Source organism: Salminus brasiliensis, chromosome 7 (assembly GCF_030463535.1).
Source record: "Salminus brasiliensis chromosome 7, fSalBra1.hap2, whole genome shotgun sequence".
In the NCBI taxonomy this organism is placed as follows: domain Eukaryota; kingdom Metazoa; phylum Chordata; class Actinopteri; order Characiformes; family Bryconidae; genus Salminus; species Salminus brasiliensis.
Window position 1 is genome coordinate 32,898,421 of NC_132884.1, and position 23,980 is coordinate 32,922,400.

At 38.1% G+C, this 23,980-nt stretch overlaps 3 protein-coding genes across 4 annotated transcripts; 1 reads left to right on the forward strand and 2 right to left on the reverse strand.

Annotated features, from left to right (window-relative positions):
- The first annotated feature begins 26 nt into the window (after positions 1-26).
- On the forward strand, positions 27-2,125 carry LOC140560306 (uncharacterized). Of its 2 annotated transcripts, none has more exons than XM_072684666.1 (4): positions 27-249; positions 744-1,278; positions 1,370-1,534; positions 1,654-2,125. In XM_072684666.1, the coding sequence occupies exons 2-4, from the start codon at positions 768-770 to the stop codon at positions 1,884-1,886; spliced, it is 909 nt and encodes a 302-aa protein (XP_072540767.1). In that variant the 5' UTR covers positions 27-249; positions 744-767; the 3' UTR covers positions 1,887-2,125. The 2 variants fall into 2 exon arrangements, with proteins under 2 accessions (XP_072540767.1, XP_072540769.1); XM_072684668.1 differs by having other exon boundaries at positions 28-249; positions 1,373-1,534.
- Positions 2,107-10,227, reverse strand: sycp1 (synaptonemal complex protein 1). Its single transcript, XM_072684669.1, has 33 exons — positions 10,102-10,227; positions 9,932-10,016; positions 9,714-9,757; positions 9,433-9,594; positions 9,152-9,219; positions 8,977-9,050; positions 8,838-8,896; positions 8,521-8,587; positions 8,292-8,365; positions 8,024-8,132; positions 7,850-7,944; positions 7,576-7,751; positions 7,369-7,436; positions 7,234-7,295; positions 7,004-7,120; positions 6,637-6,741; positions 5,649-5,752; positions 5,423-5,540; positions 5,272-5,342; positions 5,110-5,191; positions 4,911-4,973; positions 4,761-4,823; positions 4,415-4,531; positions 4,186-4,296; positions 3,998-4,090; positions 3,723-3,797; positions 3,572-3,646; positions 3,373-3,444; positions 3,165-3,275; positions 3,010-3,081; positions 2,832-2,939; positions 2,635-2,718; positions 2,107-2,522 (listed from the first exon to the last, which is right to left on the reverse strand). Exons 1-33 carry the CDS (start codon positions 10,225-10,227, stop codon positions 2,382-2,384), a joined length of 3,051 nt encoding a protein of 1,016 aa, XP_072540770.1. The 3' UTR covers positions 2,107-2,381.
- Positions 10,228-13,544: 3,317 nt separating this feature from the next.
- On the reverse strand, positions 13,545-23,769 carry slc16a1a (solute carrier family 16 member 1a). Its single transcript, XM_072684665.1, has 5 exons — positions 23,659-23,769; positions 21,852-22,100; positions 15,207-15,350; positions 14,294-15,088; positions 13,545-14,200 (listed from the first exon to the last, which is right to left on the reverse strand). Exons 2-5 carry the CDS (start codon positions 22,066-22,068, stop codon positions 13,932-13,934), a joined length of 1,425 nt encoding a protein of 474 aa, XP_072540766.1. The 5' UTR covers positions 22,069-22,100; positions 23,659-23,769; the 3' UTR covers positions 13,545-13,931.
- Positions 23,770-23,980: the final 211 nt, after the last annotated feature.

The following is a 23,980-nucleotide window of genomic DNA, read 5'->3' on the forward strand; positions in this document are numbered from 1 at the left end:
ACACTCTAGTGCAAAGCAAACACACAAATGGTTAAACATACTGTAGCTGAAAGCTCCTGTTTACCATAAAGGAAGTAGCATGGGGAGGCCCTCCCTCTTACCTGCCTGTGTGACGTAGGGCCAACTGTTAAGCTCTTCTTTCTTCTGGGAGTGGAAAATGAATAGAGCTTGCTGAATAAGGAAAACAATAGCATTCAGATAAACATTCAGTTCCTGGTTTCGGCATTTAGACTTTCTTCCTTCCAGAAGGTGAGTAGAAAACCTTACTGCTTACTACAGCTTAGCAAAGATACAGTGGAATACAGTGACAGTATAAATCTTGTGATAGTTTCTGAGGACGAGATCACACCCTTATACTCTACTACAAAAAGTTTTACGATTGGTGATGGTATAAAAAGGACAGGTGAGTATCAGTAGTATGCCTAGAAGCTACATAAAGAGCTCTGTTTAGTCAGACCATGTGGCTCTAAATGAGATGGATTCAGTTTCATCTCACCACGCCATTTTGAGTACAACAGTTGGCAGGCACATTTTTCGTGAGAAATGAACTGTGAGGGGTATCCTCTTTTGAATACTTTCCTAACTCATATACCAACCATTTAACTAACTGGAGATTCACAGAGACTTAGCAATATGACGCTGACAGCTAATAAAGGTAATAAAATAATTTAGATCATTAATAAATGTCTGAGAACTTTGTATGTTCGGTAAACCTATACCTTTCTTGTGTCATTTTTTTAAAGGGCACAAAGGACATCTGAAAAGCCATGGATAAGTTTAATCATCTGTTTGTGTTCTGTGGTCTTCTGATTCCATTTTCCTGGGCTCTAACCACTATTACCAATACACCAATAACCCCCACTACAGAGCCAGTCAGGCACAGTACAACTGGAAACCTTACAGGCAACACTTCAAACTCTTTATCAAACAATTCAGTTCAAAACACTACTGATACCACAACTCCTTCAAACGACTATTTGGGGACCTCAACAACCCCCAACAGCACAACGTCTAGCATGCAGAACAGCTCAACAATGCCAAGCCCAACGGTTCAGACCAAAATTACAACAGTGGAAATAAAATCCTCCACCGACATGACAACCACAAGTCTTGCGACACAGCCTGCCTCTAAATCTACAACTTTAGTGAGCACCACCTTAACAACATTCCGTTCTTCAGCGGCAACTGTGCATGGCAACGAGAGCACATCCGGCACTGCAGCAACAAACCTAACCACTGAAACGCCCCCTGGAAACAAAACAAACAATGAAACTACAGGTAAATGTAAAGCATATTACTACTACAATGTGTGTGTATATGATGATCTCACATTAACTATAATTTCTATATCCTATTTTCATGTCTTAAGCAGGTGCTGGCCTAAAGCTTTCAGAAAAGTCTATGACCATTTTGTTCAGTGTGATACTAGGTGTGATAGTTCTGTTAGTTCTGGGGCAGATCGTGTACAAAGTCAGCAGAAATAAACAAAGAAGAGTCCAGTATTCTCACCGCCCTCTCTATAATGAAGATACAGGTTAGAGCAACTTTCTGTCACTTAAACTTACCTTCTACATGAGCCTGTATTTGTGCAAAAATGTTTATTCTATACTACCTATTTTTTTCAAAACTACTTTTGCATGTGCACTCTTTTAGGCGAACACTTTGTGGTGCCAGACGACACACTAGTGATTTCAGGAGGGCTCTATGATGGCCCTCAGATCTACAACCCCACAGTGACTGCACTAAATGATGAAGACCAGCCCACTTTTACTTACATGCCTACACAGCTCCGCTTGGAGTTCTTGCGTGAAGAGCAGGGAACAGACCAAGATTATGAAGCTACCAGCTTTGAAACCTTCAAGACAACTGACACAAGCCCTAAATAATTAATTTGGTTAAAAACTAAGAAAAAAGACTTTACCTAAAAGGACTACTCTGCAGGAAACATGGTCTATGGAGATGAAGACTTGGACTTTTTATACTTATCGCAAGTGGTTCCAACATTTTTATTTGAATAAAAGAGTAATACATTGAACAATTACCATGGAACAGTAATAAGTGCTACATTAAATTTTAAATACAGCATTGAAATAACTGTCACTCCATGTCTCTCTTATATACGCACCTCCACACATACACACACACGTAAATTAAGATTATTTAAGAGTAAGAGTTTAAGAGCAAATATATATCATAGATTACTGTTTACTAATTAATCTCATGTGTTAATCTAAATATCTAAGAAATCCTGAAACAGAAATATGTAAGCCATCCTGAAACTGAAATGACCTATGAAATCATCAAACTAAGTGACCCTAGTACCTAACTGATATCAACTGATTAAGTTCATAAGTGAGTACAACTAGACTGTGCAAAGGTTGCTAAGCAAAGATTTTCTCAGTTACTTTTTTCTTTTTCTTTTCTGAAGTTGTAATGGTAGTCCAACCAGCATCCCTCATTCTCTTCATTGCTGCAAGTTTTAAAGCTGCCCCTGGAGACTTAGAAACACCAGAACTTTGCACCTACAATTAGAGTGCTTTATCTTACATATGACAAATTTGACACAATCATAAATTCAATCACAATCCATCTTAGATCTTGTTATTTGTCTACATATACTTTCATATTTCATACCTTCTTCATTAAGCTCAGGCACTCTGCTCCAGACTCTTTTGCCTGCACAGGGATATTTAATGTTAAAGGTACTGTAGAGAAACTCTGCAAATAAAAAAAATAAACATTGTTTTTAAGGCAATATATTTCCCTTATGTTTAACTGTCATGAACAACATCTGTAGTTTATGAATCAAATATAATTTTAGATTCATTTACCAGTATATCATTCTGCTCTGAGCTATCAGATTTTGGGTCCAGTGCCAGTGTGTTTTTCCTCCATGGTGCTGATTTTTCTGTTGATGGTGGTGTGCGTACTCTGAAAGACTAGAGGAGAGAATACATTTACTTACTTGCACATTTCTGTATAACAGGTTAACACACCAGAGTTACATACCTTTATTCGAGGTGTTGTTCCTATTTTTGTTCCTATGGTCCAACTTGGAGTTTGTAGGAGGTCGCCTAATTTCTGTTATTAACAGTTAATTAACACTTATTTACATCAAAGTCTTACTTTAATAGTCACAATGCAAACACTAAATAAAAACATACTAAAGGTGTAGTTAAGGCATTTGAAGTTTCTCCCTTCTTTGAAACAGCACATGTTGGCATCTTAGTTGGAGTGTCAGAGAACTTCTTTTTTTTGGATATTTCTTCAGAAATCTGAAAAAAACCAAAACAAACATTTTTGTATGGCCTAATCAAGAACATGTGGCTTCATAAATATCATCAATACTTTCAAATAACATTAAAGCTGCACCTTTTGGGTTCTCTCTTTTTTAAGCGATTTAATTTGCTTCTTCAAAGCCAGAATTTCTTTTTCCAGATGCTCCTTAAACAAAAAAAAGAATCAAGTGTAATTTGCTACATATGTTAACTTTTTTAGTTTTAACTGTTTAATAAAATCACAATGACACAAATAATGTCACATTATACAACAATCCAAAAAAGGCAAAAACCTCTTTCTCCAAGAACCTGCCATTCTGAGGTGTTTGTGTCTTGGTCAGTTCTTCCACTTCCTGACGTATATTTTCCTGTATGTTCACACTAATGTTTTAACTTTATTTACACAAATGTCCATTACAAAAATAAAGACAAGAAACAAGTTACCTTTTCCCTTTTGAACTTCTCAAGTTGTTGTTTCAACTGTCCATTTTCAACTTGGAGGTGAGACAGCTCCAGTTCCTGGGGGAGTACATTTAAAACAGAGTTATCTTTATAAACATGTTTACCGGTGATTATGACAAATACTGATCAGTAACTCTATCACAACTCATGATGGCTTAATGGATTTCATTAACAGCTTATGTACAAAGAAATCCTTCTCCACCAGTAGAGCTGAAACCCAGATGTGAAATAAAATAAATTAAAAAAATAAATATTACCAATGATGTTTTATTAGCATTAACTTCAGCTTCTCGCATTCTCTTCTCATTTAGTTCTGCATCCTTCTCTTCCACCATCTTGTCATATTCATGCTATTAAGATATTGTATAAAATAATAAAAATATTAACGACGATGATGTTTGATTACTGCTATAAATCAAATTTACTTTAACAAAAATTACTTTACTTTATGTCTTTCCATTAAAGCAACCATATCAGATATCTTCTGTTGGCATCTGATTTCAATGTCCTCCTTGCTCTTCACAGCATCCACTGCAGCTTGTTTGAGTTTCTGCACCTACAAAAAACAAACTGGGCTTAGTTTTATTACTGCTAGGAATGCAGGGATCATGACTGTTTTAAGAACAAATTCATTAAGGGTCTGACTTTATGACCAAAGTGGCAGAGGATCTTACCTCCAGTATAAGTTGAGCCTCTGCTGTTGATTTGTCTTTAAGATCAGAACACATTCTTCTTAACTGTTCTTCGCTGTGTTCTTTCAGCTTCTGGGACTCTTCTTTCAAATTAGATAACTACAATGAAAGCACAACAGAAAAACTGTGGGTTTACAATGGAGGTGTAACAATAGAAAAGTGTTAGAGTCCTAACATCTCATCTTAATACTGAAAATGTTCTCATTATCTAAAGCCATCTACTTCTTCAGGGTTTTATTCTGGAAACCATCAGAACATTTATACTGCGGAAAAATAACATGCTTCATGTTCTTTTAAAAAAACAACTCACAAAATCACCATTACATACTTCTTTTAGGTTTTCATCCAGTGCCTTGGTTTTGGTTTCCAGTTTTGTTTTTAGGTTTGTCAGCTAAACAGAATCACAAAAAAACATCAGACAAAAAAGCCATTCTCTTAAACATGAAGCTACCATACAAATTAAAAGCAGATTTTTTACCTTTAACTCCTGTGCTTTGATCTGTCTTTCCTTTTTCATTAGTTCACTGTGAGAGCTTTTGCCCTGAGTGATTTACAAAAATGTGTTTACCTTTACAAGGACTCTGTGACTAAAATATTCATTACAATTATTCGCACAAAATATGACCAATTTCACCTTACAAAACTAAAAGAAATTCATCACAGGATGTGTAACTTACAGACTCTTTTAACTGTTCTTGAAATATCTTGCTCTCTCGACGCTGCTCCTGATTTTTTGCTCTTAGCATCTCTAACTGTGTTCTGAAGTATTATGATAGTAAAACAAATGTAAACAGTTGCAAAGGCACATCTACTACAAACCAAAAACCTTTTTATCTTACTCTAGTTCCTGTTTTTCCATCTCAAGTCTCTCTACTTCCTTTTTCAGCTTTTCCTCATTTCCTTTTGTTTCCTAAATAAAACATCAGTCACACATAATTCCTTACATACTTAAGGAAATAAGATTTAGTCTAAGAAACAATGTGAGCATACCTTAAGACAGGACTCAAGAACCATGGTCTCTGTAGCACCCCCCTCAACCTGTTCTTGCACAGCATCCTTTTGAAGTTGAAGCTGATGAAACTTCTCGAGAAGATCTTTGTACATCTCCCTGAAGAAGGTGACAAAACAAATAAAAAGCTACACGTGCCCATACACTAGATAACAAATTCAATCTATTGTGGTGATCAATAAATTCAGGAAATACATGTTTCATTACTTTTGTTGATCCAGTTCCTTTTCCAATATTTGAATATTAGTGGACGATTCTTTTTCATTCTTCAATGCTTCAGCTAACTTCCCTTCAATATCTTTAAGTTTAATCTGGATAAGACATCACAATATATAGGGGGTGCACACAATAACAGTAATTCCACATAACATCTTCATTTGCTTTACTCACTGTCTCTCACTATATCACAGGTGTGTTTGGTAGGTTCAGTTACAGACTGTAGACAATCTGTTGCTGCACAATTTATGTGCCCTGCTCTGCCCAGTAAAGTGCCCACAGCAGGAACAGTGATGAACAGTAGTGGACCATTCCTAGCAATTCAGTGACACAGGCATTGTAATATTTTGCACTAGCAACAGCTAGTAGCAAATTAGACACAGCAGCACTGTGCTGTAAGCATTATGTACACATCAAGTACACTATGACAAAAGTACAGGAGCTTTTTTATGATATCCCATTCTAAATTAATAGGCATTAATATGAGGTTGGTCCTCCTTTGCAGCTCTAACAGGAGGTTTGGAACTCTGATGTTAGCAGTGTTGGTGGCATTTATGTACACAGAGATTAGGTTCCTAAACCCTTTCACCTTTTAATAATACCACTCACAGCTAATCGTTAAAAATCAATGAGGGAAGAAATTTCACCAACCAACTGAATTCAGTCTTCAGAACAACCCATTCTTTCACAATTTTTTGTAAAAGCAGACTGCATGGTTAGGTACTTGATTTTATGCTTGTGGAAATGGGACTGAAAAAAAAACCCACCTGATGATTGAAGAGGTGTCCACAGACTACCATACTACTACTATGTCAGTATCATGGCTGTTCTAAAACAGTAACAGATACAGCTACAGTCTTACAACACAGTAACAGATCAGCTACAGTCCGCAATAGTACCCTTACAAAGAGCTTATAGCATTTTTATCACGCAGTTTTATTTTTCAATTGCCAGGGCTAATTTTGTCAAACAATTTTACCTCTTTCATAAGAACATGTTCGTTAATCTGCTTTTGCTCATTTGTAGTCTGTTCCAGGGTCACCACCATATTTTTATTTTCAGTAGATGCAATCTTCAGTTTTTCCTGTGACGTAAGTTGTACAACTATGATGAAAATTATGTTCTATTTTATATGACTTGCACATATTGTTTTTGACATAAACCTATTCACAGTTCCAGAGTCAGTTCTGTTGATATCTACAGGTACTGTACTCATGCTGATTATTCTAATCAGCATAAGTGAAATACCTGTAAAAGCATGAACAGTAATAGCTCCACTTTTAAACTAGTATTCAAACATACATTTTACATCTTACAAATAGTCTGACTTGAGGTTTTCGTTTTACCTTTAATTCGTTTATTTGTGCTTGTTTGTCTTTGTGTTCTGCAGTGAGCTGAAGAATCTTTCCTCCATCTGCCTTTATCTGGTCTTCTAAAGACTCAAGGACATTTGATTTCATGTCCTTTTTATATAGGTATTAATATAAATTAGTAAACTACTACTGTTGATAAGTGACATTAAAACATTTCTTCATAAAGATACAAATGGTTGAATACAAATGAGAAGACAACATACCAATTCATGTTTCAGAATGTGTATTTGGCTGTCCTGTTCCTCTTTTTCTGCCATTATTTTTCCTGTGATGACATTTGATATAGTGTCAGAAAGGTGTAGGTGTAAAGTTAATTATATACACCTTATAATTCTTACCTAGTTCTGTGTTTTTCTTGTTGAGCTCCTCAGATATTAAGCTAAGTTTGGATTCAAGCTCTTGAGCCCTGTTGAAATCAGAGAAAGCACAAAAGAACAGAATAGCCTGTTAATGTTAACTTATCCATTATTCGCTGGTGCTGTTTTCTTATATGATCATTACTACCAGTACAGAGCCAACCTGTGTTGTGTTCTTTATTCACCTACCTCTGTTTCTCTGAAGTTAGTGAGCATTGCAAAACCTCTACTGTCATCTTAATCTCTTTAAGTTTGTGTGTCATTTGTTCTTTGATTTCCTCAACTTTGGCATCTTTCTCTTGAAGGTTCCTAGCATAGTTCTCTTTGGTCTGTTCAAGTATATTAGCTAAAGCGTTCTGGTGTTCCTTTGGAAAAAACACACAATGTGGATCTGATTTTAATAATAAGTACACAAACAATCAAAACAAATTGTATATATTATTTAACAAGCATAAGCGAAAACCTCAGTCTCCTGTTTGAGTTGTTCTGCCTTTTTCAGTTTTTCCTCAAGTTTATCCTGTTCTTGTTTAGAGTTCCTGAGCAATTCCTGATGCTGTTCTAAAAATGAAATGATATTTTGCTTAAAGAATTACATTAAGGTGATTTAGCAAGATATTGTTTTATAAAGCAATCTTACTTGCAGATTCCTTGAGATCACTGTACTTATGCTGGGTCTCTTGGAGACTGAGCAAAAGTTTGTTAAGATCACTTTCCTTTTCCGTTAGCTTTCCTTCCAGTATGGTAACCTTACAAAGTATACATGATTATTCAATGAAATATGATATCAAACAAAAACACCACATTCTCAGTTATAACATATTTATATCTATATGTGTGTCAGACTTCATTATTAGAGTCAATACTGACCTCTAGAGTACACAGATAGAAAGAATGGGATCACATACCTCCTTTTCCTTCATGTGATACTCATTCTCAAATCTCAACTTAAGGTCCTCAAACTGCTTTAGGCCTTCTTTAACTGTTAAATATTTAAAAATTCTGTTATGTCAGTTGTGCTGAAGCAGGAAACTGTGCAGTCCTCATGAGCAGGTTTCAGAAACATTGGCTAAGACTTTCACTTTCACTGAAGTACTGCACTGCATCATAACATTTTTGAGTGCTCTCACTGTTTACCTTTCAGTGTTTCTAACTGGTCGGCCTCTGCTTGCAAGCGAAGATTTTCAAATGCCGCAACCATCCTCTGCAAAAACCAACGGCAACCACAAGACATAATGCAAACAACCAGAGCAATGTCCAACACTGTCTAAATGTAAGGAACAATGGGGGATGACTTGTTAAAGTGAAATGCCATTTAGTTATCTTTGTTAGAAACCCCGAGAACACTTACACCACATTTACTGCCACTGTAAACATTTCTTACAGATATTCTGAGTTGTAAATCCTCTGGATTAAACTTTCAACTTTCTTGAAATGCCATTAAAAACAGGTACCTGAATATCTTCGACATTCTGCATAAAGAGGGCATGTGTTTCCTCCCTTTCAGCCTCAACTAAACAAACACATTAGAGTTTAAAAATAATAATTACACATTAATCAAAACTACCATTACATTTTCTCAGCATTACTTACAGATATTTATTTTCGTAGTAGATCTCTCAAAAGTGTCCTTCAGAATATTGCAAAAATTTCTTGTTGCATTATTCCTGCAAATAAAAAACAAACAAACCCAAAAACAAACAAGATTAAATACATGTGTTACTCTGCAGTATTTATGGAGTTAGTTTTAAATACCTGCTCTACTTACTTGTTTCTCAGATCTTCATTTTCATTAAGTTGTTCCTCTAATTTCATGCTAAGACTTTCATTTCCAAACTACAACAGGTAAAAAATAGTAAAAGTAAAAACAGATAAGAAAATGTAATTATTTACCATCAGCTTCCTAGCACTGATATTATGCAAAACAATAATTAATAAATAAATAAATATAAATATATATAAATATATATATATATATATATATATATATATATATATATATATATACATACAGAAAATTATATATACATATATATAAAAGAGACATACTTGAAGTTCCTGAATGGCTTTGCGCTGAGTCTCAATTGTTCTTCTATTTTCCTGAAGCTTCATATCTTTTTGTAAAAGCTCAGAGTCTGTTTTCAGTTTCCAAGATTTTATTTTCTCAGCTTCTTCAAACAGTTTGGAATACAGCTGGCTGCATCTTAATGTCTAAAATAAATTATATACTGACATTAACAAACTCCCTTAAAGGTTTATAATCTTCCAATAAAATCAATATTTTCACTTGATCTCAAGTTAAAAAAAAAACAAATATAAACGCAATGAACCTCTTCTTTCTCCATTGGCATCACAGCAATCTTCTTTGTGGCCTCTTGAGGAAGACAGTCAACAAAAGATTTTTAAGTATTAAGAACTAATTAACATTTGCTACAGAGCTGGATAAGTATCCTTTCTGTGACTGATCAGGCACTAAAATGCTATGCTAATGGTAATAGTGTTCCATAATAATATTTCATTATTACAGGCAACTGTATCATGCTTTTACCTGCTCTTGGGGGCTTTGTAGGTAACACCGTGTTGGTGTTTGAAAATGGCAAGCTTGGCTCTGTGTCAAAACATTTAGTATAATTCTAAGGGAAGAAAAATACATGTTTGGCTACGGTAATGATAATAATGTCCCCATTGCATCCAAACAGTAGCAAACATTCTCCTCACCTGTGCTGGTGGCATGAAGCTACTTCTGTCCTCAAACAGCCTGGAATCCTGTGGCTTCACGGCTGACACTTGACCTATGGTGGTTCTTGGAGGCACTAGCAGCTTGAAGTTGAATGCTCTCTCCATGCTGTAACTAAACAACACAGTGTGGAGGAGCAATTACTCTATATGGACAAAAGTATTGGGACACCTGCCTATTGTTTCTTCCAAAATCAGGACCTCAGTTTTAACTTCCAAACTTATCCCAGAAGTATTGGATGGAGCACTGTCATTTCAGAGAGACCTATTATATTGCCAATGTGTCTCTACAGGGACTAGGCAATCTCTGTGTCCACAAACATTTGGCACCTAGTGTCCATGTATCCAGGTTAGCTAGCTAGCTAGCGTAGTCCCATTCAGTAAACTTTTTCTTGCCATTGTCAGTTTGGCTACTTGGCTACAAAGTCTGTTAGATATGTCTGTTATCTGAATTTAGGAATATAGCTAGTATAGTATCAGAGTGAAGGTTACAATAGTAAAGGCATATCTAGCTAGTGCTAGCTAACATATTCCCTCTAGCTACCTTTCCACTGTCGAGCGCTAGCTAGCGCTAACGTTCGGTCCCATTTCGGTGATTAGTCTTGTTTAGAAAAACACAAAGGGAAACTACAGTGCTTCAGGTAAAAAATAAGTTCATTTATATCCAATTAAAACAGTTTTTAGGTAAATTTCTGAATATCTCGCTAGCTACAGTTAGTTGTACCTACTCTTAGTGCCCGGCTCTGTAGCGACACTAACGGCTGTCTAACGGACTACCCCTGATGCGCGCGGGTGGTTTTTGAATTTTCCCGCGAGCTCATTTCAAACCGCATTCTAAACCCTACACGGTCTGCAGGGGTAGCATTTATGCGCGTCGCTGTTGTGCATAAACGTCGTAACTCCAAAACTTTACTGAAGGGAAAATCCTTCCTAACTTTTGATGAGTCATTCAAGTCATTTTGGGGCGTTTCCATATTTCCATTAGTCAATTTATCATGAAATTCTGACAAAATGTAAAGAACTGCTGGTTTTAAAAAATGGTAAAAAGTGAAAAGCAAAAATGGAAATACGAGTTGTTTACACGAAAACGACGATTGTAGAGTAGATTTATGTGATCTGTACAAACGCGTGGGTGTCTATACATCCTCTTTACCCCAGTGTTCAGCCCAAAAGCGTCTCTTTAAATCCCGCCTTCTCGTCGCCGCTATTGGCTTACACGTACCTGCGTCTACACAGTCATTGGTCAAACTGCTTCCCACCACAGCCGAGGGGCAGCCTAAAAATGTTTAACATAAATATTAATAGGACTCCACAAATCAACAACAACAACAACAATAATAATAACATTGATTTGATTTATTTTAATAATCGATATATTTTTAATTATTCCTGCACTCTACACTTGTTTACGCACGTAATGCTGTTTACAACACCAGATTGGTCTACCTCAGCATACACTCCTGAACTCCCTGTTTCACTCATTTGTTTTCCATTTTTTGTATGTGCAATCCATATTTGTATATTTTTATATTTAATGTCTTTGTACTTATTGTCTATGCAACATGTATTGTGTTTTGTCTGTTATCCTTGCACTATTGTATCAAGTTCTACCTATTTTGCACCAGGGATTGATCCAAACTGTGTTAAATTGTAAGTTAAATAAGTTGAATTAAATAATAACAATAACAAATCAGCTTAATCAAATCAATTATTACACACTATTTGGGAATACCATACTATAGTGTGTAGTGAAATAGAGGACCTGCCAATTGCCAATTTACAGTGGGGAAAAAAAAAGTATTTAGTCAGTCACCAATTGTGCAAGTTCTCCCACTTAAAAAAAATGAGATAGGTACTATGTGACTAGTACTCAACTATGAGAGACAAAATGAGAAAAAAAATTCTGAAAATCACATTGCTTGATTTTTAAAGAATTTATTTGCAAATAATGGTGGAAAATAAGTATTTGGTCAATAACAAAAGTTCATCTCAATACCTCTCAATATATCCTTTGTTGGCAATGACAGAGGTCAAACGTTTTCTGTAAGTCTTCACAAGGTTGGCACACACCGTTGCTGGTAGGTTGGCCCATTCCTCCATGCAGATCTCCTCTAGAGCAGTGATGTTTTGGGGCTGTCGGCGGGCAACACAGACTTTCAACTCTCTCCAAAGGTTTTCTATGGGGTTGAGATCTGGAGACTGGCTAGGCCACTCCAGGACCTTGAAATGCTTCTTATGAAGCCACTCCTTTGTTGCCCTGGTAGTGTGCTTGGGATCATCGTCATGCTGAAAAACCCAGCCACGTCTTCTTCAATGCCCTTGCTGATGGAAGGAGGTTTGCACACAAAATCTCACAATACATGACCCCATTCATTTTTTCATGTACACGGACCAGTCGTCTTAGTCCCTTTGCAGAGAAACAGCCCCAAAGCATGATGTTTCCACCCCCATGCTTCACAGTTGGTATGGTGTTCTTTGGATGCAACTCAGCATTCACTCTCCTCCAAACAGAACGAGTTGTGTTTGTACCAAACAGTTCTACTTTGGTTTCATCTGACCATAAGACATTCTCCCAATATTCTTCCAGAACATCCAAATGCTCTCTAGCAAACTTCAGACGCGCCCAGATATGTACTGGCTTAAGCAGGGGAACACGTCTGGCACTGCAAGATCTGAGTCCCTGGCGGCGTAGTGTGTTACTGACGGTAGCCTCTGTAACGTTGGTCCCAGCTTTCTGCAGGTCATTCACTAGGCCCCTCCGTGTGGTTCTGGGATTTTTGCTCACCGTTCTTGTGATCATTTTGACCCCACAGGCTGAGATCTTGCGTGGAGCCCGTGATCGAGGGAAATTAGCAGTGGTCTTGTAGGTCTCCCATTTTCTGATTATTGGTCCCACAGTAGATTTCTTCACACCAAGCTGCTTGCCTATTGCAGATTCAGTCTTCCCAGCCTGGTGCAGGTCTACAATTTTGTTTCTGGTGTCCTTTGACAGCTCTTTGGTCTTCACCATAGTGGAGTTTGGAGTGTGACTGTTTGAGGTTGTGGGCAGGTGTCTTTTATACTGTTAACGAGTTCAAATAGGTGCCATTAATACAGGTAATGAGTGGAGGACAGAGAAGCCTCTTAAAGAAGAAGTTACGGGTCTGTGACAGCCAGAAATCTTGCTTGTTTGTACCTGACTACAAAAACACTAGTGAAACACAGCTACCGCCCCAGGACTAGCTCTGAATTGTGTGTGAGAGTGAGATTGAGATCAAAACTGAATGTTGATTGGTCCAATTGAGTTTTATTACACAATTAGACAACATTACATAATCTCTAAAACATGGCAAGCACAAGTAGCCTAAGATATAAAAATATTAAATGTAGATGTGTACATACCATTGTTAAAAACAAAGTAGACATTTTAAAAGAATGTAGTTATTATCAAATATTCATGTTTAGTTTTATAATGCCAAATACATTGTTCTTACATCATATTGTAAATTAAAAAAAATAAAAAATAAAAAGCGCAGCTCTTTAACTTGAACAAGGCTTCTCTCTGGATCACTAAAATATTTTGTTAAAAGTTAACTTGCCCCTACACACCAATACCAAAACACTGTATTACAGTAAAGGCCAATAGATTCTTATTTGCCCTCTTAGTGAATTTGGTTTCAAGTCAAGCTTATTCCATGCCTAACACAACCACAACAGCACCTGAGTGAAAATGTTGCATTCAAGTCTGTAACCGAGAGAGTCCAAGGATAATGCAGTAATGCTTTCCAGATTAATGCCCCAAAACAGTTGAATCATTCATAGATTCAGTGCCTTCACACAGCATCTTCTGCAGTTTTGGAATTATCCTCCACTCGCAGTGCTGTAGCTGCCTCAGTGCCAGTCTCCTTATCTGCAATATCCATTGTGGACTCATCTTCTTTTCCTTTCAGCTGGGCTCTTTTAGCTTCGCCCTTTGCTTCCTTATCTACCAGCCTGTAGTTGATGCCCATGCCCACAAAGAGGAACAAGCTTCCAACCAACAGGATTATTCCACAGCCCATGTAAGTGTATTTGTAGTCATTGTAGATGTCATTAAACTTTCCTGTGAATGCAAACAAAATTAAATAAAATTAGGTCATTTATTTGCTTCAACTGTAAACACTTTTTTTAGATGAGAAACAGCTCTTAGACTTACCAAGCAAAGGAGGGCCGAGTAACACTGGCCCACACTCCACAATGGTCACCAGCCCCACAGCACTGGAAAAGCGTTCTGTCCCCACCAGATCCATCAGGGTCTCAAACAGCACAGAACTCAGCCATCCAAATGCAAAGCCAAAGAAGATTGCATAGACCACAAACCCTAAATAGTCCTCGGATTGAGGTGCAAGCAGGTGGCACACACCATTTAACAGAACAGAAGCTGCAAAGAAATACTGCACCCTGGGCCTCACCCATTTGGTGTTGGCCACTGTTCCCATAGAGGGCCGTGCCACCATGTCCACAAAAGCCAACACTGAGAGCAAAAAAGCAGCTTTCTCCTTGGGAATATGTTTACTCTTGGCATAATTGCTGAGGAATACAAGGGGAGAGAAAAGGCCAAAGAACATGATGATGTTGCCTAAGAGGTACAGGAGGAAGCCACGGTGTTTGAAGAGGGACAGATCAATGAAACTGTTGACCATGCCCATCACAGTCTTCTTTTCAGCCCCTTCAGTCTTCTTCTCGGGACCCTCAACAGCTGGCTTGGCTTTCGGCCCAATGGGCCTCATGAGAGATCCAGCTACACAGCAGTTGAGCAGAAGCCCCCCAAGGATAAGGAAGCTGCCTCTCCAGCCAAACTGATCATAAAACCAGCTGTTCAGTGGAGCCAAGGTGGACAGAAACACTGGACTGCCAGCCATGGCAAGTCCGTTAGCAATAGGCCTTCTCTTGTAGAAGTATTTGCCGATCATAGTAAGAGCTGGATTCAGGTTGAATGCAAGGCCAAGACCTGTAATTTAAAAACAGATTAAGGCCAATTTCCCCTCATATTGGAACCAGCCTGTAAGAGAATGCAGTCTAAAATGTAGTATATAGGTGAACATTGACCATTATTAAAGCTGACCCACCTCCCACCACACCAACACAGAAATACAGTCCCTCCACTGTGTTGCAAAAAGAGGCAGCAATGAGTCCACATCCTGAGAGGCAGCCCCCTACTATCATTATTGGACGACTGCCATACTTATTTACCAGGATACTGCTGATTGGACCTGTAAAACAGAAAGACAGCAGAACGATCAGTTTTATAGTTATTATTTTAGACAAAGAACATATATGAGAAGTTTTACAGTTTTACAAAACAGGACCTTATGAATATTAATCTTTATTCTGTTTTTTAAAGTGTTATTTATGTAATGTCAGGATTTTTAGCAAAACCTTTTCTTTTTCTTCAAATTGCAAACAGAAAAATGAAATGGGTTGGAAAAAAAACGCCCAAAAACCTCATATAGTAGTTTGGACATTAGAGGGCACTGTTGCTTTAAGGTTATCACACAAAACAGCAGGGGAATTAGATATGTCCTGTTATTCCTGCAGCTATCATTAACCTGCACCTTTGGTGTTTCTCTGTCACTGACAGCTTCAGAAATATCATGAGGAGGAATGTTGTATAAGGCCTCACTTTGTTGCATAACATTTCATATACAATAACTATGCAACTACCTTTAGAGGCCCAATAGATTCATTACATTGTGGAAGATACAGGAAGCTTATTTAAACATGGCATTTGCAGGTAATAGGTGTTTCATTGCGGTGGTATGTGGGGGGGCTCCTGGCAGCTAGTGAGCTGAAATAATGTGTTTTTTTTTTTCTAAAATGACTGAGGCTGTGATGCAGGCCACCTCCAATGCCATGAAGCATAAAGGGCACATGACTTACAGCAATAATATTCTTAATACTGACAACACCAGAACTGCCATGGAGTCTATACATCTAGCAATCACTTGCCAAAAAAGGCTACAAAGTACAGTACAATTATGTAGTTAGATTAGTAGTAGTATAATAAAAGACTCATTAACCAAACAAATGCCAATAATATATATGTATATACGTATAAACAGAAGGACAAAATGTTTACACAACAGCATAAAGCCCTGCAGTAAAAATCCTAACATTCAACATTTAGCAAACCTGATTCACAACATGACTTTGCGAAGCAGATATGGATGGCTTACAAAATGGCTCTGTTTTTAGAAGTGTGTGTATGAGGACAACTATAAAACAAGCAAAAATCTAAATTGCATTGTCAGATTGTATTATGTGGTTTCATGTTTGCTTCAGATGACTGGCTTTCCTTTTCCCATTTTACATAGGCAGGTAATGGTCCTCATACTTTAATAGGGTTTGCTTCCAAGCGTTAAGTGGAAAACTGGAGAAACCATAAAAAGATCATTTTGGAGCATACATCAGATCATGGTAACTTACCACAAAATACAGTAGTGCTGAGTATTTAATTTAATTTACAGTTTCCAGTGTTGTAGAAATCTGTATGGAGCTGTGTTTGCTTTTAAGAAGCCTAATTCCTGCATGTACGAACCCTGTGTTGAGAAGAGCTTGCCTACGTAAGAAAAGGGGCCAATAGTGGGAGTGTGCACGTCCTCCTAGTCCTAAAACAATGGCCTGTCTTATTTGTCCTTTCTGTAATCCACTTCATACAGCTAGTAGAGGCAACCACTTCAGATTTGAAGCCTTTGAATGAGTACACGCTTTCTCTAATCCAACATGGAAGTGCGCAACAAAACAAGTTTATTTTGTTGGGCTCTGTTTTACTCTACCTCTTAAAGCCACACTGATTTTTGTGTTACTTTAACAAAAGGATAAAACAGTGATGCAACTTGAAATGTTTGTTGTTTTACAATGTTAAAAGGGAGGCAATGCTAAAAGATAGCTTCAATGGTGAACATTACTGTGCAATTTAACTCATTTAAAATGGTCACACCCAACACTTTTGTCTCGGACAAACTGCATGCATTTGTATGTATATATTTTGTTGCTGTAACATCAAAACGGTGCATCTCCATTTTTTTTTTACTATTTCTAATTTTGACATTATTTAAATGTAATAAAAAAAAATTTTCAACATTGTGTCCAAATGTAATGATGAATTAACCAATAGGAATTCTCTAAAATGATTTAGAAGGAAATGCCATAAATAAATGGTTTTGTTCCTTCTCCTGTAAAGTTGCCCTTTTGAAGGTTTTCACATGACAGCAAAGCTATACATTACTATTGTCTACCTACTACTGAACACACCAACAGTTTTGTAATCCAACTTGAAAATGTGCCAACTCTCAGTCTTGGTGGAGAAAACCTAGCTGCTAGAACCTACCCTATACCATTCTCTATTTGTGCGTCTACGCATCAGGGGGTCTTTTGCTCCTAGCAAGCTACCTCTGGGCTGTCTGGGCCATCAACAACAAGCAAGAACGCGAGAAAGAAAGAACTTGAAAGAGGACTCAGCTTGTTGTGCCAAAACACTACAGTGTTGAAAAGACACAAATACAATCTGACAGGCTTTGCTAAGAGGTTGCCCAGATAAACAGCGAAAAAGTCAGAGTGCACAGATATTTACAGACGCAGAGAAAGGGTGGCAGTAAAGCATAACATAAGGACCTGTGGTCAAAGCACTGTGCAACTTGGTCACATCACTGTAAAAAGGCACATTTTGGACTAATTGACATTAAACTTGTCAGTAAATGATTGCAACAAAATGTCAGCTGCTAATTAGACTCCCTAAAAGCCCCAAATGGCACATTTGGTGAAATCAATGCTTGGTGGCGCAGATATGAGCCCTACATTTGGGATTCAGCTGGCAATGTTCTGCCTGGGATAAAGTCAGCTGCCTAGCTTTCCTCTCTGGGTATGTAGAAAAGACCAGCCAGTAAGGTTCTAATATGACAGACTTATATATATTTTTCATATGATCTAATGCAACTAGTTTGGCTGAGTTGCAGGTTATATACAGTTTTACACAGTGAACTTACAGATTAAACTCTTTTCAAACTCTGAGCTTGTTTTTACATTGCATGGGTGGTTGAGTCTGTATTCATTAAGATCATGTGCTCCACTTTGTCCCTGCCATGTTTCACTGGGGGTTTGAGCTTCTTTGGTCCAGCAGTGGCAGTGTGGGAGTACTGAGGTCAGGTCTGTAATCATGTGCTCCCCACATGCCATTTCTCACAAGATCATATCTAACTATTAACTTCTGCATGCAGCTTGATTGCCAGGTTAGTGTATCTGTCATTTTGCTGAACCCCTTAAAATCCCCTGTGAAATCCCTTTATCTTGTAAAATCCCTGAAAGGTTGGAGCTATGGAATTATTTGAAATGAGCTTTTATGACCTTTAAATCACTGTGCCTTTAATTTCCTCTTGAACTGGACCTGTACCTCCCTAGCAAGCATTTATTCAAAAACTACAAACGCACAAATAGGGAAATGTTAAGCGGTGCCCCCTTAGCCAGTATAAACGGAAGGTTCAGAAGTATGTTCACAATAATCTGAAGGCTTTAATCCACAATGTATGCACACTTCAAATCCTGTGTAAGTTCCATGTCTTTAAACCGCTTAAAAGCTGTTACATACAGTGCAGTGTGTAAGTGATTAGAGAGGCACACAATTCTTGATACTTCATACGGTAGCCTATTTGAAATTAAAAAAGATTTTGTGTGCAGAATGCTTACTTTACTATATGACTATACTAGATAACACAAAATAGCGTCCTTTCTAATACATAGCTGGACAATGAATATAATGTTAAATCAAATTATCTTTGGCTGCAAGTAAAGTCCATGACTACCTGAAGTACTATTCATAATCTCTAGAAACTGGATGCAGTTTTTGCTTGTTTTACTCAGATTTTTGCCTTGTCTTGTCTTCAGTATGAGAAATTCATGCTCAGTGGATTTAAGCAAGGTGAAGAACTTGCCCAGTCAAAAACAAAAAAAAAATTGGCCTTACAAACTCAATAGTTCTAAGTCATTGCACCATCCTATGAGTTTTGAGGCAGATGGTTGGTTCAGAGCTGAGGTTAAGAGCTTTTGTAAACTTCAGAATTGGCCCTGCTACTGCTGTTAACCCAAGTCATACCCGAGACATAACCAAGACTGGTGCAGTTGTTCTACTGGCAGAAATACATTTTCATACCAATATGTTTCACAGATCAGACAATGTGCTTTTGGGTCATGGGTGGTCATTTTCCGCCACTCTGGTGGAAGTTAATCCCGGTCTCATTTGTGCATAAGGCTTTGTCCCAGAACTCTACAATCTGTAGACTGGGTTTTCCGTCTTCTGTTTCATTCTGGCCATTTTTCTGACCCATTGACCCATTTTCACCTCAATTTGGATCGCCAATCACCCCCCCCCCCCCCATCACATGCAATGCTCCCGACAGTGGGACACACCTCCTCAGACACGTGCGCAGCCAGCCATCACTTTTTTTTCGAACCGCCACTGATGCAATGACACCAGGCAACCAATGCACTCTGAGAAAAGCACCTTGTACATGATAAATGAACCAACGGAGCGGGTCAAGAATGACCAGGAACACATGTAGTTACATGAACTTCCACTGAAGTAAACATTTAACATGAATGTTCAATAAATAACATTTATTCCTTCTCATATAAACTTATTGGAGATTTAAAGTTTAGTTCTGACAGAAGCATATTGTCCCTTAGAATAACAAAGACCAATAATACAATATTGATAGCCTATTGGTCTGTTTTATTGATATACAAGTCTAAAATGTCTTTGATCAAATCAAGTCATTGACATTGTCTGAAACCTAGATTAGGAGTGAATGAATATAGTGTATTATACGGTTTAATGCAAGCCCCTCAATTTGATATGCAAGGATATTAAGCATCATTCTTTAAAGGCCTGCAGCAAATTAAGTAATTATTTTAAAAGCACTTTTTACTTGGAAATCAAGAGCAGGGAGAAAAAGCCAACTCATTGTACATGTATATTAGCTTGGAGCCAACATTATCTTGTGGGAAGTGTATTGTTATATCAAAAAAATGGAAACATTATAAGGCAGATAAAATAATAACATAAGGCAGATGTTTAATCACTCATTTTTCCTGTATTGTGGTATTCTGTACTGCATTAGAGACACCACATAATTTAAAATTGTACTTTTGGTCCTTCCTAATGTTTTTTCCTGCTGTGAAAATGAAAATGGATGCAGTATAGTAGCCTACATAGCTGATCCGACCTTATTCAGCAGTGCTCCAGTTCCTGAGACAGGGCTCAGTATTTGACAGTAGTCATCACAAGTTTGTGTGACTCCAGACTGAAGCATCTCATCTGTTCATCTCTCTCCAAGGAAAACATCCGACACCCTTTGCTCACAGACTAAAAGGCAGACAGGCTCCAGAGGCGGATAGAGTTGCCCATTCAGAGCTTGCTCTCACAGTTTTACAATGTCTAAAGCTTGTTGTGCACTCAACTGGCTTTCTCTATTCAAATGAATGACAGCCTTTTTATTTAGTCAATTTTAGCTAATGGAGTGTACAGAGATCTTCATCACCTGTCATGATCTCACTGCTCATATCAATGGACTGAGAAACACGTTGGTATAAAGCTGACTAACAGACATGTGAACAGCCTTGTTCCATCTGGGACCAACTGGATTAAGTAAGCAAGTAAAAGACATGGGCCAGGGATTACAATATCAAACAGACTCGTGCTGCAAGACAAAATTGAGTGAAATTTTGCATTGGGAATTCTTAATCTTCTGGGGGGGGGGGTTGCAGTTGAAAGATTATAATGCATCTTTAATTATGCAAAAGTGTTAATGAAACCCAGAGACTAGGAAGACTTGTAGATTCTCTGAGAGCTGTCTCTCTTTTATCCTTGCTTTCAGGCAAACTAAAAAAGCTACTGCCTGTCACACAAAGGCATGATAGGTTTTTATATAGTTGTAAAGGAAACTCTTCCTGCTTCAGACAAGGGTAGTAACTAGTTACATTTTGATGGATTCGATGGATATTGTGCTTTCATATATTTTCACATGACAATGGGTATAGCGGGTATGCATATGTCATCACAGTTGGGGGGAGTCACTGCGGACATGTCCCTGTGGCAGTGTTAACATTCAGCGTGAATGCCACTACACAAAAACATCAAAAGAGAAGAAAAGAATTCTGAGTCATCCTTTTACAGACTGCTAAAAGCTAAAGAAAATAGAAGCAACTGAATTGAACTGCAATTTACAGGAACAACTGGAATCCAGGCACTGAAACGTGTGTGAGCTCACTGATGACGGTGACGTCACACTCTAAAAATAGGTGGGGAAACAAAACAAGGTCCCCATAGTTGCGAGTTTGCAGGCATGCTAAGTTAGATTAAAAGGCCCAGCAAGCAGGCCTCAAGTTGTCCAGCAAAAGAAGGCGGTCTCCCCAAGACCAGAGGATCACTAGTTTGAATCCAGGTCACTCTGCGGTCTTCACCCTCCCAGTGTTGGGAGCATTGCATGTTACAGGAGGAGAATATGTTGGGTAATAGGCGTTCCAATTTGGGGAGAAGGGGGGGAGGATTTTATGTGTGTGAATATGACCAAAATCACTATATGAGCATTGTCAAATACATAAACCTTATAGATACAAGAAGTTGAATCAGGCAATAATTGTCAACACAATAGCCCCCAGAACTAGGATTAAGGTCAAACCAGAAAGCATTTCGCAAACCTTTATTAAACATCACGTCTTACCTCCTCCATACATGACCGCTAACATGATAGAGGAGATCCAGGAGACCTGGCTACTGGTGGCATTGAAGATCACTTCTATGTCTTTAAAGAACACAGTGATAGACTTTGGAAAGGCATAGGAGAAACCAATGGAGATGAAGGCACCAGCCACCACCGCCCAACCCCATCCACCCTCTGGAGGAGTGTACCCAACAGGACCTCCAATAGCAGGCGCCATGGTGATGTCCACACGAAGTGGTAATTGATTTTCTGCAAGAAAGAGCAGTGTTTTGAAAAGCAGACAGTCAAATTATCCAGTCATTATAAGAAACATTTGTCTTTCTCTCAGGTGTTAAACCCCACTCAAACTAAATAGTTTAATGCAAAACACTCTGATGACTGATGACTTCTTAGTTTCTGGATATCACATTTGAGATACACCATCTGTCCAAATGTTTGCGGACATTCCTTCTAACGGATGCATTGAGCTAGTTTAACCCATTGCAGACACATATGCACAAAAGGCACACACACACACACACACACACACACACACACACACACACACCCCTTGTCTAGTCCCTATAAAGAAGTCCTGCCAATAGAACAGGAGCAAATAATCATGAATCCACTGGCACCATGCCTAAAGCCTGGTTAGAGATGTATCAAGTCCCCCAGCATGGAGCTGTGGAGCCATGAAACTGTGATCTCTGGAATGATGGTGCTCCATCCAATACGTCTGGCATGATTTGGGGGATGAGGTGTGGTGGTGACCATCAAACATCCTGACCTCACAAATGCACTTGTTGCTGAATGTAATCAAATTCTCTTGGCAATACTGCAAAATTTAGTAGAATGTCTTCTCCAACAAAAGCAGCATTCTTTTTAATACCCTTGATTTCAGAAGAAACAATTAACAAGATTAACGAGACCCAAATACTTTATAGTGTATAAGGATTATCTAAGGAGATATAGCAGCATGATTAAATGGCCTACTTTGTTTAAAAAACAAAACAAAACAAAACAAAAAAAAAACCCTTGTCCAGAACCAGTCATGTCAGAAAATGTGCCATTCAATTAAAACCTCACACTGTTATGTACCACTTCCGTACCGGCCTCAGAAAACAAAATATCCTCAGCTGCTGGAACAGGATTTCTATATGTTTGGTAGCCAACACCCCCTCAAAATATGACATCTGCTATTTCAAGAGGATCAGGGGTTTGTGTCAGAGAGTTCTCCTAGGGTTCTAGCAATATCAGGTTATTTTCTGAATTGGCATTTTAAACCACTCTATATGCCTACTTGCATTTGTGTTGTAGGCTCAGGGAAAACTGAGAGGGATCAGTGACTCATCTCGGATTATGTGTTTTTATTCCAGAAGACTTCTTATGACACCACTGCCATTGTGCCTGATCATTGAATCCTCTCTCTATTACATTCATCATAATAGGTTTTTAAAAGATATTGCCACATTCTCAATATCTTCTAAATGCAATTCCTGGCTTGAAACCATATATACTACTCAAGATTGGAGTAGACTTGGAGAAACAGAAATGACAAGTCACCCCCCTCCCCCAATCCTTCCAGAGTTTTCTCATTCTCCTTCAGTTTACTGGAGTCGGTAATTCAATTTCAATACTTTCTCTCTGATATTAGTTGTGCATATTGCAAATTTTAATTACTTTCAGAAAGCTGGAAGCAACAATTGCACAGTTTATGAACCAAACGGATTTGCAGATTAAATGGTTTCATGTCACACGGGCAAGCTCAAATAGTTGGCATATTCAAACTCTCAAAAACCACAGATTTCAAAGACAGTTCACCTACCTTTCTGGCACCACTCAACAAACTCTGAGCAGAAAGCAGTCCAAAGCACACTCCTATTCCGACGTATTTACTGTCAGATGAAGGTAAAGGTAAAAACTACTACTACTACTACTAAACTACAACTACTACAAGCCTTTAGGACAAACTTGCATGTCACTTTATGAGTTAAGAAGCTGGGACCAACTGGATCACTTCAAACTCCGGTCCTAGATTCAGACCAGACTAGTGCTCATTGGCTCCTGAAGTCAACAAAAAGCTAAGACAAAGTCTGATTGGCTCCACAAAGTCTACTGCCCGCTTGTGTCCACATCTCTCCACCTCC

Bases quoted from the DNA above. Each gene is read 5' to 3' on its own strand.
- LOC140560306 (XM_072684666.1), top strand. From the start codon at position 768: ATGGATAAGTTTAATCATCTGTTTGTGTTCTGTGGTCTTCTGATTCCA. The intron at 1,279-1,369 runs GTAAATGTAAAG...TCATGTCTTAAG, and splicing joins AACAAACAATGAAACTACAG to CAGGTGCTGGCCTAAAGCTT. The intron at 1,535-1,653 runs GTTAGAGCAACT...GCACTCTTTTAG, and splicing joins TCTCTATAATGAAGATACAG to GCGAACACTTTGTGGTGCCA.
- sycp1 (XM_072684669.1), bottom strand. From the start codon at position 10,227: ATGGAGAGAGCATTCAACTTCAAGCTGCTAGTGCCTCCAAGAACCACC. The intron at 9,595-9,713 runs GTTCATTGCGTT...AATTTATTTTAG, and splicing joins TGCCAATGGAGAAAGAAGAG to ACATTAAGATGCAGCCAGCT. The intron at 7,437-7,575 runs GTAGGTGAATAA...TGATTTCAACAG, and splicing joins CTAACTTCAGAGAAACAGAG to GGCTCAAGAGCTTGAATCCA.
- slc16a1a (XM_072684665.1), bottom strand. From the start codon at position 22,068: ATGGCGCCTGCTATTGGAGGTCCTGTTGGGTACACTCCTCCAGAGGGT. The intron at 15,351-21,851 runs GTAAGACGTGAT...TCTGTTTTACAG, and splicing joins AGCGGTCATGTATGGAGGAG to GTCCAATCAGCAGTATCCTG. The intron at 15,089-15,206 runs GTGGGTCAGCTT...TTTAAATTACAG, and splicing joins CTGTGTTGGTGTGGTGGGAG to GTCTTGGCCTTGCATTCAAC.